General features: G+C 34.6%; 2 protein-coding genes across 3 annotated transcripts in view; one reads left to right on the forward strand and one right to left on the reverse strand.

Annotated features, from left to right (window-relative positions):
• LOC126976781 (5'-nucleotidase domain-containing protein 3) overlaps positions 1-15,027 on the reverse strand; it is a 197,100-nt gene that overhangs the window by 121,357 nt on the left and 60,716 nt on the right. The gene's annotated exons all lie outside the window — the stretch shown is intronic.
• LOC126976729 (dynein axonemal heavy chain 8) overlaps positions 1-15,027 on the forward strand; it is a 103,039-nt gene that overhangs the window by 50,312 nt on the left and 37,700 nt on the right. The window contains exons 47-61 of one of the 2 annotated variants that reach the window (XM_050825230.1): positions 324-453; positions 1,498-1,715; positions 2,589-2,725; positions 3,136-3,188; positions 6,066-6,273; positions 7,151-7,412; positions 9,094-9,216; positions 10,025-10,142; positions 10,551-10,646; positions 11,060-11,166; positions 12,011-12,174; positions 12,689-12,889; positions 13,149-13,289; positions 14,043-14,147; positions 14,745-14,929. In XM_050825230.1, coding sequence (XP_050681187.1) covers positions 324-453; positions 1,498-1,715; positions 2,589-2,725; positions 3,136-3,188; positions 6,066-6,273; positions 7,151-7,412; positions 9,094-9,216; positions 10,025-10,142; positions 10,551-10,646; positions 11,060-11,166; positions 12,011-12,174; positions 12,689-12,889; positions 13,149-13,289; positions 14,043-14,147; positions 14,745-14,929 — 2,248 coding nt within the window. The remainder of the gene's footprint in view (positions 1-323; positions 454-1,497; positions 1,716-2,588; positions 2,726-3,135; positions 3,189-6,065; positions 6,274-7,150; positions 7,413-9,093; positions 9,217-10,024; positions 10,143-10,550; positions 10,647-11,059; positions 11,167-12,010; positions 12,175-12,688; positions 12,890-13,148; positions 13,290-14,042; positions 14,148-14,744; positions 14,930-15,027) is intronic. The other variant, XM_050825231.1, reaches the window with a different exon arrangement.

Genomic DNA, 15,027 nt, shown 5'->3' on the forward strand with positions numbered 1-15,027 from the left:
AATAGGCGCCGTTGTGGTACCCAGGCATCCTGTGTAAAGGAGCCTTCCACTGGTATCTCCTGGTCATTAATATAAATAAAGGTATTTCACATTAAAGGCTGAGCTTAAATTTACTAACTGGCTTATACTGAGCATAGAAAGCGCCTATAACTTTTCACTGGTGTGTTGCGATTTGAAGGGTGGATTTTATGTGCTACAATTCCGATGTCTGTCACTATTATGGGTAGATGATGCCGCTTAACATCAGGTAACATTAGAGAGCCGCCTTACAGTAATCCAGTACTTGTTTCGATGAAAAAAAAAATGAATTAAATATGTTGTAGGCGATAACGGCTCCGCAAATGTTCGGTCGTTTGGATGTCGCGACCAATGATTGGACAGATGGAATATTCTCCACGTTGTGGCGTCGAGCATTGAAAGTGAAAAAGACCGACACTACATGGATTGTTTTAGGTTTGGTTTTACAATATAATTATTGTTAACATAGAAATCAAAATAATTGGAACAATAAAATGAATCAACTTATTGTTGCCTTGCTAACTGTACATTACTTTTATGGTCTATCACTAGTACTGTTACATGATTTAAAACACCTTAACACTTAATTTAAATTAACTTACAAGGGATAATCGGAAATGAGAAGGCAGATATTGACGCTAAAATCGCAACTAGAATTAGTCAAATTTATCAATCAGTTAAAGCAAGTCAATCTGAAATTAAAAGTTTCTTCAAGTTATAAGTTGGGAAAACTTTGGAATATTTATTGGAAAAACTCAGAAAAGACAAGCCAATCTCATGCAGATACGAAATTCTATTTTTGACAAGCCACCTACTTCCTTCTCATATAGAAATGACCCAGTAGCCATTACTAGACTCCGTATTGGACATACAAATTTAATTCACGTACATTTAACTAACTACGAAATGTGAAAGAAATAAATGTAACAATAATGTGGACTAGACTTAACTGTGTTACACCTGTTAGTTGAGTGTAATTCTTAATTGAATGTAAAAATTAATTGTTATCTTCCTAATAATATAAAAGATTTTTTTTAATCTAGATAGATGTATAATAAACACTAGATTTTTTTTTCAAATTATAGATTTATATAAATATTTGTGAAAAACACCGTGTTCGCAAATGACCTTGTTGTTGAAAAGCGACCTTAACTAAATAGATAAAAAATCCCGAAATATTTAGAAAGTAAGTTTACGATTGTGCAAAATATCTTAACGATCATAAAACCTGGGACTTGTTTATTTGATTACTTTAAGTCAATTACATACTTATTATATACTGGTAGTCTTTTGCTGTGTTTGATCTCTTTTAAAGCACCATTTCTTTTGATACGGTGGTAATGATGTAGCACAAAAAAGGCGCCCTATTTGCTTTTTCAGTGCGTTTGTTTGTGAAGCGGTGGTAGTGCTTTAACTGACATAGGAAAGAATAATTCTTTGAAAAGCAATCCAATTTCAATTGATTGACTATGATTGTAGATGGTCCGGTCGACGCCGTGTGGATTGAGAATTTAAATTCTGTATTGGACGACAACAAGACGCTAACGCTAGCCAACGGTGACCGGATCTCTATGGCTCAGAACAGTAAGCTGGTATTCGAGCCTGACAACGTGGACAATGCCTCGCCGGCCACCGTCAGCAGGATGGGGATGGTGTTCTTGTCCTCGTCTGTCCTCAAGTGGCAACCCATACTGGAGGTAACTAATACTGCTGGCACTGTATCCTCATTATTCATTGCCTTACTAATCAGATCTATTGTCTCACTAGCTGACCCGACAGACGTTGTTCTGGATATAATAAATAAAATTATGTTTTTATATGAATTTGTCAATAATATATCATAACATCAAAAATTACTTCGTAAAATATGCACCCTGCTGTCGTAATGAAATTGTTTCACAGCAGAACTGTCAAACCGTGCGTCAATAAATTCTCTCATAGAAATTATGTATGGACACATCAAAGGAAAAACAAATTATTATTAGTAAATTATTACTATTATTAGACTTACAACACCAACAACTGGACATATAATAATAACATAAAATACTTCGTAATAATAATAATGAATATTTATTTCAGACACACATCCACAGTATTGATGTGGTATCTTTGTTGATAAAATTTTATGCAAGGCTGGGAACGTAAGGCTAAGTTTCTAAATATTTTAAGTAATATTGTGAATTGCGAATACCTCGTTCTTGCTTGCGTGTACATCCACACAGAAATTTGTCAATGATTTTGTGATATATTCTTCTCGAAAAGTATTTAGTACCTAATGTTAACTGATAAGTATTTTTTTTTAATATTAAAAACTTTACATGATGTAAAGTGATTACATTAGTAAATCTGTCTTTTTCTCCTATCAGTGCATATATTTTTTAAGTAAATATTTTCTTTCATTTCGTTTTATCTTGCCGAGTAGCATAAGATATTGATATCTTCTTCTCTTCCTATAGTTCCTTTCTATTGTTGAATCTACTTTGAAATAAATCGGCTATGGCGTCATGCATTCCTTGCGTCCATATCCAGTCCATCTACTACTCAGTAATATTATAAAAAAATCACAGGGTTGGCTGAAAAAGCGTACGCAAAAGGAGTACGATCTGTTTCGTTCAGTGTTTAACAAGGTATACGATGATGTACACTTGTTTGTCCAACAAAAGCTGCCTGCTAAGATGAAACTTCTTGAAGCTATCTATGTCAGGTAATATTTTTACGCAGTTACAGTATCATACAGGATAAATGTTAATTCCCTGTGGAGTTTTAAGTGGCGTATATTTTAGCTTAAAGATCTTGAAAGAAAATCCGCTTGACATCATAACATTTTGATTTGAAGATTCTAATTTGTATAATTTATTTGAAAAAGAAATCATTATTTATGTTATTAGTATCTCCGTTCTTTTGGTGTTAAATTTAATCTTAGTATTTATTACGAAAATAGTTTTCACTGTGGTCTACTTCAAATACTCATAATACCCTGTTTTTTCCCCGAAGTTATTAATCAAGGGTTAAAAATATCCTGTACATAGTCGATATTATCCGTGTCCCACTCAATCAATATGCACGTCGGGGGTGTAAATGGCTTAAGAAATAAAGATGTACATTTGTTCACAGGCAATGTATTGATGTCCTGATTGGCTTACTACAAATTGAGGTACCCGGCGGAAGTAAGTACTCTAACACTATACAGTAAAATTTTCTGATGTGAAAGTAGCTGGTTAAAATTCATACATACCTTAGATTTTTCCTTTATGTAAATTTCAAAACAAATTGGTTTTGTTTTTGTAGTAAATCTTTCAAAATTTAAAGGATTTAAAAATAAATAATTTTATCTTAAGAAGATGCTGCCCAATGATCAGTGATGATCGATTAGTCCGTTACGAATGGAATTGGTCTAATTCGAAGCGTGGCCCCGGTTTTGAGGTGCCCATTTTTATGTAACCTCTGTTGTGTCGACCTGGTTCATTCCACGTGTTGTATGTACAGGGAAGAAAATTAAAGTACTCAAAAATGTTCAATTTTAAAACCTTATAATAAGTCGATGTACGACCTCTGGGTGAACACTTATGTTATAAAATAATATTATCTAATTTTTAACCGACTTCGAAAAGGAGAAAGTTCTCAATTCGATTGTTATTTTTTTTACGCTGAGATTTATGATCCGATTTTCCTGATTCTTGTTAAATAGTTTGATGCGGAATATTTTCCATTTAGTCCTATAATTGACATAGTTTGGCCCAGTACTTTTCATTTAATGAATATTTTTGTTTACGTGGATGATGTTTTTATAGTTTGTGTACTGCTTTTTAGGAGTTGTTTATTTAGATTGATTACATATTATTATTAAGTCTCTCGACATGAAAAAACTGCTGATATATGGGGCGTTTCTGTTAAAATAATAAGTTCAATAATTGATGTCATAGCACCATATCTTGCAATAGTCTTTAATAATTGTATTAGTCGTGGCGTGTTTCCTGACCTTCTGAAACATAGTAAAATTACATCAATATTTAAGTCGGGTTGCTCTTCTGACCCGAATAACTATCGTCCTGTGTCGGTTTTGCCGACCCTTAGTAAAATTTTTGAAAAAATAATTTTAAGCCAAATGCTTACTTACTTTAACTCTCATAAGTTACTTCATTTGAAACAATTTGGCTTTACTAGGGGACGTTCAACAACGGATGCAGGTGTGGAGCTAATCAAGAATATTTTTGATGCCTGGGAGGAATCGCAGAATGCACTTGGCATCTTCTGTAATTTATCTAAGGCTTTCGATTGTGTTCAACATTCAACGCTGGTCAGGAAGCTTTACCACTATGGCATAAAAGGAACGGCGCTCGATCTTCTGACTTCATATCTAAACAATAGAGTTCAGAGGGTCGACGTGAATGGCAAGAGATCTCCTGGGACTCTTCTCAGTATGGGGGTACCATAAGGGTCTATTCTTGGATCGTTCCTCTTCCTTATCTATATAAATGATCTTCCTAATCTTAAAGAGAAAAAACATAAGGTAGGTAGTATTGTTTGCGGACGACACTTCACTGATTTTCAAAGTGAAAAGAAACCAAGCTATGTATGACGAAGTGAGCTATATTTTATCTGACATTGTGTACTGGTTTAGCGCTAATAACCTATTGTTAAATAGCAAGAAAACTAAATACATTAAATTTACCGTACCAAATGTCAAAAATGTAAATGCAAATGTTTTGTTAAACGGAGAGGTGATAGAACCGGTGGAATCTGCTATATTTCTTGGCATAACTCTAGATTCCAAATTACAATGGGGCCCCCATATTGAAGGATTGGCGAACAGACTTAGTTCTGCAGCATACGCGGTTAAAAAGATTAGACAATTAACTGACATAGATACGGCGCGACTAGTATACTTTAGTTATTTCCATAGTATTATGTCCTATGGTATATTGCTATGGGGCAACGCTGCCGATATTAATACAATATTTGTGCTGCAGAAGAGGGCTATTCGCGCTATTTATAACCTAGGTCCTAGAGAATCATTGAGACCAAAGTTCAAAGAAATTAACATCGTGACTGTTGCTTCTCAATATATTCTTGATAATGTAATGTATGTTCATAGGCACATAAGTGAATTTGCCAGAAACTGTCATAACCATAATGTTAACACCAGGAACAGACATAAACTGATGATGCCTACTACTCGGCTAAGTCGAGTTAGTAAGTCTTTTGTGGGGCGATGTATATGCTTTTACAACAAGATCCCATAAAATGTTCAAAACAAAAGTATAACGTTATTCAAAAGAATTGTTAAAAAACGTTTGTGTGGTAAAGGTTACTATAACATAAATGACTTTCTTAATGATACCACAGATTGGGGATGGAGTGACAGCCCTCAGGCTATTAAATAATAAGTTTAATTGTACAATATTACTTTGTAAACATATTTATTCGATGAAAAAAAAGCCCGCTGAGTTTGTTGCGGATATTCTTCTCAGGTCTGCGGCATTCATTTTGGAATGGGTGGTAGTTTTTGACTTTCAATAAGTGATGTCACATCCTATTTTGAATATAATATTTGAATTTGAATTATTAACCCGTTTGCCAATAAGTGGGTCTAAAGCTGTCATTCACAGCTACCAAACGTTCTTCACGATATTTCATTGTCTCACAAGAACGTGAAATAGGTGATCTATATTGTTTAAGGCACGCGTAACCTTTCGTGGGCCTACCCATACCCCTACTTAAAAAAAAACGATTTAATATATAATAAAAAGCAACGAAATCTTGTAATTTACCTGTTTAATCATGCATCATGATGATGACACTAATAAGTAATAAAATAAGGTTTCATGCATATTCACAACACTGAAAAAGTCGCTTACATTCAGGAAATCCTTCGTGACGTAAACTTATGGGTGCTCACCATGGACGCGATTTGATGGGCCAATGCTGGTGGGTGAAATCTTGAAATTAATATGCATCCAGTCGTATTTGCCATTCGGATATCCTGTAACTGACTAATTAATTGCAATAAGATATTTTATATATTAAGATGACATAATTTGCAGAGGTACATACTGATCGACACTTGGAGCGATTGTTTGTATTTGCAATGATGTGGTCATTGGGCGCTGTGTTGGAGTTAGATGCCCGGTTCAAAATGGCTGAATTTATGACCAAATTGCCGGTCAAAATTGATTGGCCAGGTGCGAGATCTAAGGAGTGGGTCATGCCGTTTGATTATATGGTCAACGAAACTGGTTTTTGGCAGCATTGGTAAGAAAAACATGAGATAAGTTCTTATTACATTTGGGCGTTTTTTGGTAGTTTTTAATTGAGAGGATTTGTATTTAAAGAAATTTGGAGAAGGCAAAGAGCTATTGCTTAAGAAGGTACTGGTTGAACAAAAATTTCTAAAGTACTTATTCTTGCCGCTTCATTCCAAATGTTCAATCCGTTCGTTTTCAAGCAACTCTTCCACGCATAACCAAACTTCTTTGTACGGTGCTTCCAAGTTAATATGACCTGGATATATTTAAAATATAGGACGTGCATAGTTGATTATCAGCGCATTATTGATGTAATAGGCGAAAATAAATATATGCTATATATAAAGGTAAAGAGCCTAATGACTACGTACGGCGTTTACTGAGCTAATTCTACACTCGAGTGGGTATTCTAACATCAGACTTGAACGAGTAACATATTTCTAAAACCTCTGGTAATTTAAATGTGAAAATGCAATTTCACGGGCTCCTTGATTGTTTGTTTCGTCTCCGTCCAGCTAATATTATATTATAAAGAAAAAAAGTTTCATGTGTATGTATTGATTAGGAATATATATTAAGTATTTAGATTGTATTTTTATGTGTGTGGCATGGAATAATTTTTCTTATTCAATAATGTAATTTATGATTTTAAAAGATAAGATCATCCATATATTTCGATAATGTATCCCAAGATATTAAAACTATTGCCGATAATATATGTTTGACGTTCGCTGTGGAAATAATTCAATATACACGTATCAATGTTCTACATATTTATTCTAACTTATATTTTATAAGTTAAATTCTACTCGTGTCACGTCGTTGCAACTACTTTATATAACTAATAAATTTGATTAGTTATTAATCTGCAGATAGTTTAACAGGTCAGAAAGCGTGGAGGACTACATCTACCCTCAAGACAGCGTACCCGAGTACGCTTCGATTTTGGTGCCCAATGTAGACAACGTGTGCATATCGTTCCTCATAGAAACAATCGCGAAACAGAACAAGGCCGTTCTGCTGATCGGAGAGCAGGGAACCGCCAAGACTGTCATGTTGAAGAGTTATATGGCCAAGTACAACAATGAAGTGAAACTGTTCAAAATGATCAACTTCTCCTCTGCTACCACTCCTAATATGTTCCAGGTAACTTCTCTTCTATTATTTTCTCTCTTATGTCTTATATACTTGATTAAACCAAATATACAATTAATATCATTGAAGTGTTTTTTTTTGTCATAAACTGTATTTTCATAATATGTACAACTTATGGTGATAAAATGGTCGAATGGCCTGGGTGTTTTATTAACGGTCTCTTAAGAATTTTGCGTGCAATACAAATAATATAAAAGAAATAACATACTAACAGTTTGTATCATCTTTTACACGATCAACCATTTATTTCACGTTATATACTATTTTTAGGTATGGATGGTTCAAATCATGCTACTGACTTTAGATTCTGTGTTCTCAAACGATTATTTGTTTTTTTTTTTTTATGTAAGAGGGGGCAAACGGGCAAGAGACTTACGTGATGAGAAGTGGTGAGACAACCGCCCATTGACATCGGCAACGCCAGGGTTCAAGGGATGCGTAGCCGGCCTTTCATTTGGGAGTGAACTCTATGCTTGAAGGACCCCAAGTCGTATGGGTTTGGCAGAACTGCAGCCGGTAATTGATTTCACAAAATGGCTGTACGAGGCAAGAAGTTTCTCACAAAATGCGCGGTTGTAGAATGCTAAACGTCAACATGATGGGGGTAGAATGTCGCATTCTGACGTAATGTCCGGTAGAGGAATTCGATTGTTGCTATCAAGCCAAACAACGCCATTAAGCACTCCCTCTGATCTATGCGGCATTTATGAGGCAATGGAAAGCCACATCTCTACGCAACGCCAAAGAATCAAGCGGATTGAGAGATGATTGGATCATTGATCATTCGAGTCGCTCTTCGTTGTATGCGGTTGAATTGGAATAAATGAATATTATTTCAGTTTCAATAATAATTACTTTTTATGATAAGTATTACCTTTATCTAATGTATAAAGGAACTGTTAACAGTAGGTACAGATATGAGTTTCGTGCACAAATTTAACCATGAAAGTTGGCTGAAAGATTCTCTCTTAATGCGGGAAGTCCTTACCGGTAACATCTTCGATATTTCTAACTAAAATCCATTTGTATTGAATCATAGTTATTGCTGAACAAAATATTAGATAAGAAATTACAATTTTTACCAATATTTATAAAAAATTTGAAGCTCGTAGCGCAAAAAAAGTGAGAGGAATTAAAACTAAATATATTTCGGTCGTGTTATAAGCCATGAAATGTTGCCAAGGATTGCTCGTTTTAATTTTTTTTTTGTTTGATATTTTATTTTAGTACAACTAGGAATTACTTTCGAGGTGATTTCCTCTTCTGTAACAAGACCGCAGTCAGGGCAATGATCACTTACGGCCGTTCCAAATATTCAGTCTATCTCCGGTTGTGGCCTACTTGAGATAAAAATCGTAACTATCGTTGATTTTGCTATCCCAATAAACTTATCGACGGTAACTCACCTTATCCGAACACGCTGTCTATCAATGGGAAGACGTATAGCTTACGAGCGATAGATGCTTGAATGGAAATTGCAATTTACGTGTCCCAATATAAGGCGATAAGAATGACTCATCGGGAATATTGGGACAGCTTCAGATTATCGACAGCTAATTACTGACAGTAGAAGGTAGTAATTTGTCTCTATCTGTTGATAGTATATTGGGAACGGCCGTTGATCATTTAGGAATTCAAAATTGTAAACCTTACTATGCATAAAATTTTACAGCGAATAATAGAGTCGTACGTAGAGAAGAGAGTCGGGATGACGTACGGTCCACCTGGCGGGCGCAGTATGACGGTCTTTGTTGATGATATCAATATGCCCGTCGTTAATGAGTGGGGTGATCAGGTAAATGTAGATTACCTCGTCGTCTATCATGCATTTTTAACTGTACTATTTGGGGATTTAAAGCACCATAAACGTAGCATTGACAAAAACGTCAAATTCTGTGTTAGCAGTATTAAATATAGCGCAATCTTTTTTCGATCAAGCCATAGTGGCTTGATCGTTTGTCCTGCTCTACAGTGTATAGTGATCACTAGATCACCTGATGGTATTTTGTAATGAAAATAATTCTTTAGAAACACCGAAGATATCACAAGAGCATTGCCGACCTTATAAAATAAACATACATATGAATTTGAAACCGGAATGACCTACGTAGCGGGTGAGGTTAGGTGTATCTCTAAGTCTTTTGTATATACAGATATGAGAGAATGAATTCAGCACAGGCCAATCCAAATTCTAAATTGAGATATGGCGGGAAAATTGCTTCATCGGTTTCGCATTTTTTTCTGGAATTTTACAAATGGATATGGAACTAGCCCTTCGTCAGTTTCTACGATGGCACCTTAGCAGTCGATATTTTGGGTTCGGCTACGATTCATAAACAATTTTGTAGTTATACCAACGGACCTTATTGTAGGTTCGTCTGGATCAGATTTTCTATCTGATGTATAGATTTAACTCTACCTACCATTTTTTATTTTAGCTAACCCGACGTCTCAAGATCTTTCCAGATCTCGTTTTCAGGGGGACTGCAGATAGTAAAAATGTAACTTTTACACAAAAATCTAATGTAAAAACACAGTTACAATACACGCGTTTTAATCCTTTAAAAGTATTTTATATGAATAAAGAAGAATTGTAATTATAGGTGACTAATGAAATAGTTCGTCAAATGATGGAGTGTGGAGGGTTTTACTCGTTGGAGAAGCCCGGAGAGTTTATCATAATTGCTGACATACAAATGTTTGGTGCAATGATTCATCCCGGTAATGAGTCTTTGTATTTTATTATTAATAGCATTTATCTTTGATTTCATTCCGATTATGTTGAAAGGTTATCGATAGAAAGTTGTTAAATAAGTAGTAATTGAGATGATGGATGGTATAATCGAATTATAAAAAAAAATTCAACTGCATATATATCCTAACCTTACGGATTACTCGTACTTACGTTACGTTCATTAAAATAAGTGTTTATAAAATTAATTTTTATTTTAATTATTTAAATATTTGTTTATATTATGTTCAGTATACATATTGCAAACTTGTACCTAAGTGTACCTTACCTTATACGTATTGTACTCATTTATTCCACTAATAAAATATTTACCTGTTAAATACCTGATAGTTTATTTGACATTCACTTCCTTAAAATCCATATTTTGCTCACCATAGGTGGCGGCAGGAATGACGTCCCGCCACGGTTGAAGAGACAATTTAATATATTTAACTGCACGTTGCCAAGTAACGTCTCCATGGATAAGATATTTGGTAAGAATCGAACAGTCTGATGATAATGATTAACACCTGGTTGGAACCATAGACTTATAATAAAGGGAGATAGGAATAGGAAAGCTTATATAAAAAAATCTTTCATTTAGATTGACAAGTCGTACATGGCATTAGCTCCTTAGTATTATGAATATTAAACTGAATCTTTAATGTTACTAATTAAATTAAATTACCGATGTATCTCGGTGTTACAACGAATTTTAATATTTAGTATTTGTATACTCATATAATAAAGTTTATTACTATCCATAATATAGTGCATATGAGACCACAGAAAGGTCAAGTGCTCATTTCATCATTTTTTCCGATAATAGTAATTTAACAAAAAAATACCTCTTCGTCGTGTATTATTTATTTTATGGTTGGATTCTAATTTATTATGTCATTTTCAGAAACAATCAGCGCAGGATATTTCTGCAAAACGAGATTCGATAAGAAGTTTGTAGATTTTATGCCGCGACTTGTTCCTGTCACTCGAATGATTTGGCAACAAACTAAGGTTATATTTTAGTCTTTATTTGTGTTTACTAAGATCGAAAATAATGTATCTTAGGTTATCATATCACAGCTGTATTATTCTGGTCTTGCCAGCAATTTTGAGTGATGGATTCTAAAATTCATGCATAATTTTCAGCTTTACAAATCCTTTATCAAATTCAACACTATAGTTTTTCTATTGAATTCATTTTTGAAGTGAAACATCTTAAGCGGCGTTGAGGCGGTTTCTTGGGATGGATATAAAATGTTAAGCTCGTGTCAGGTCACGTGCTTTACCAGTGGGAGGCAAAGGTGCCTCCCACTGGTAGCACAGGATGCCGGCTAGATCTTGGGTACAAACACAGTAATATATAGGCATTACTGTGTTTCAGTCTGAAGGGCGCCGTAGCTAGTGAAATTACTGGGCAAATGAGACTTAACATCTTACCTTTCTCAAGGTGATGAGCGCATTTGTAGTGCCGCTCAGAATTTTTGGGTTTTTCAAGAATCCTGAGTAGCACTGCATTGTATTGCGCAGGACGTATTAATTACCATCAGCTGAACGTCCTGCTAGTCTCGCCCTTTATAATTATATCCGTAATACAGTCGTTGAAATTATGGATGAAAGTTAATTTTGTATGATAGCGCAATAAATGAATATTGTATTTAACCACATAAATGCTAGTACTTTTATACTGATAGTTGATATATAAAGTAATTCGTTCGAAATTATTCCCTATCCATTCAAAAATGCACAACGTTATTGTTCAAGTTTTCACTTTTGCCGGCACTCCCGGAGTGCAACCCGTATTTTTTTTATCTAATTTTTCGCATGGCTTTAATAAACAAATCGTTGATTGATTCAGATAAAAATGTTACCAACTCCAGCGAAGTTCCACTACGTGTTCAACCTTCGTGATTTGTCTCGTATCTGGGAGGGTATACTGTTTATCAAACGAGATGAGCTGCCCAGCATCAAGACTGCGCTCAAGTTGTGGTTCCACGAGTGCCTAAGAGTTATATCAGACAGGTTACTTATTATATTACACCCTTGTATTCGATCAGGTATCGCGACATAAAGTGGAGGAAAATTTTCAGGGCAGTTATTATTCTTTGCGTAGTCACTTTTTGCGTCTGTGTGTATATCCGCCAACTTCATAACCAACACAACGGATTTTGATGTGGGTTTCACAATTAGTTAGATAATTTTATTACGGAATTTTTTTTAATATATAAAATAACCTAATAAAGCTTTTATGTAAGTAGAAAAAACTATATGCTACAACCAAGTCGTCGAAAAATATATTTTCATGGCTTACGCCTTCTCTATTACCCCTTCTATTTTTTGTCACACACACGCACATACACTTTGTTGGGTCATGGTACCAACATTACGCAAAATCGGTTGGCACCATCACATAGCCATCACTATACTGCCGCGCGCGCTTATTGGTCATACATTCTCGGCCCTTATAATGAAATTAGACACAGAAAAAATATCCAGCAACAAAATTATCAAATTATGATTGTTTTTTCGCCTTTAGATTCACAACATTTGACGACAAGGATTGGTTTGTGGCAAACTTCTGGAAGATTGCGACGCGCGAGCTGCCTGACTTGGTTTCGGAGTTTCCGGACGAGGAGACGTATTTTGTGAACTTCCTCCGAGAGCCCGTGGACCCTACAGGTGACGAGGAAGAAGACTTTAGCACGGAGGCACCCAAGATTTATGAAGAGCTTCCTTCGTTAGTATCGCTTTCTATTTTCTAATCTACTTTTTAAAAATTTATAGCACCGGAATCAATCCCACTTCTGATGTTATAAGAAATCCTCGAAATTAATAACTATAATAAGAGGAGACTACTCCAAAATGTCACTTATTATATAATTAATATGATTAACACTTTTCTATGATTTCTGTACAACTCCAGACTGATAGTTGATGTTTGAATTAAATTAATTATTTGAATTAAATATTGATTCTAATTTGAATGCTCCATACAGGTGGGAGTTCCTGTTATCAAAGCTGGCGCAGTTTCAGGACCAATTTAACGAACAAATCCGTGGAGCCCATCTGGACTTGGTATTCTTTCACGACGCTATGGTCCATCTGTTCATTATATCCAGGATTATTAATACACCTCGGTAAGTATACATCTTGTTTTGGGGTTCAGATCAAATACAAACATATTTTGATCAACCAATTGATTAAAAAAATAGTTTTAGTTAAACATTCGCTAGCTGTTATGTAAAAATGTTTAATATACCAATTAACTATAGTCTATAGGAACTGATCCTAGACGACTGCAGATCTGCGCATAAAGATAATTGATGAATTGTGCTAGTTTATCTCTAGTGACTCTATTTATTATAATTATATATATTTTATAATTATCTCGCGCAGCGTTCTGTCAATGCATATCATTTTAAGTGTAGCCATACATTCCTTATAATTAGGATGATTTGAATAAATTTATCAGAAAGCTATTGAAACAAGCTATAAGACCATGCAAAATAAAACCATTTTATAGACAATATAAGTGTCAGAACTTGGTGAGGGAGTAGTGTACCAACCGTACAGTACTCTCGATTTTGGTGTATCTGAAAAATCTATTGCCCTGGGGCACTGCTTATTTGGGAAGGTTAATTCACTGCTCAAGATAACGACTGAACTTCGTTTCGTAGTGCAGCTATACAATATACGTGCAATACCAGTATTGGTTAAATTTAACCGAACTAGTTTACAAATAAAATAAGGAATGAATCGTTGATATGTTGAGCGATTGAAGTCATCTGTATTATAATGGCACTTTGAGCTATATCTGTGTATTAGAGTAAGAACTAAAAAAGAAAAACTAAAACCGTGATGATACTAAGCATAGATTAAACAATTTCCAGAGGTAATGCACTGTTAGTGGGCGTCGGTGGATCGGGTAAGCAGAGTCTGACGAAATTGGCCTCCTATATTGCAAACTTCTCTTTCTATCAAATAACATTAACAAGGTATGCAAATTAAACCAATTTAATATAGCAAATAACAATCTCACTTCCGATATATTTCACATTGTATAATATAAATATGTAAGGGGTATATTTCTCTATAATTTCCAAGGGAAAAGATTTCAAGCTGTCAAAGGAATTATTGTGCACGTGAAGCCTGTATCGTCAAACGGCGATTATTAACTTAATCCATAAATTTCGTACCGTTGTTTCATTCTTGACATGAGTATAAAGAGATGCATTTATCGTGTCGAAAATTTCTCGTTTAGATTGATCAAGTCAAAGTTTTCCAAAATCATGTCATTTAACATCTTTAAGTTCAGGTTCATTCACGGAATAACTATCTGAAAATTTAAAAACGATTCTATATTACTTTACAGGTAAACTTATGTAAAATTTAACTAAGCCTATACATATACATAGGCCCTAATAAAGCGATCCTATTCATAAGTTTTCCTTTACCACATACTAGCTTTTGACAATAATTTGTTACGTAACTACTAGCGAGTTTTGAAGATTTTTTTTTATCAGCAACTATAGGAATCTATAAAATTTTCGGATTGTATATTAAACGAATAACCATATATATTGTATTTTTAGAGCATATAATGTAAGCAACTTCATGGACGACATAAAGATCTTGTACAGGATCGCTGGTCTACAGGGTCAAGGGATTTCTTTCATATTCACTGACAATGATATTAAAGATGAACAATTCCTCGAGTTCCTCAATAATATTCTGAGTTCAGGAGAAATTGCCAACCTCTTCCCCAAAGATGAGATGGGTAAATATATATATGATTTCTGTTTTTTACACTTTTAAAAATTTAGTAGTTGTTTTTTTATGGAAAAGGAGGATAAACGAGCATACCTGGTGTTAAGT

Source organism: Leptidea sinapis, chromosome 42 (genome assembly GCF_905404315.1).
Source record: "Leptidea sinapis chromosome 42, ilLepSina1.1, whole genome shotgun sequence".
In the NCBI taxonomy this organism is placed as follows: domain Eukaryota; kingdom Metazoa; phylum Arthropoda; class Insecta; order Lepidoptera; family Pieridae; genus Leptidea; species Leptidea sinapis.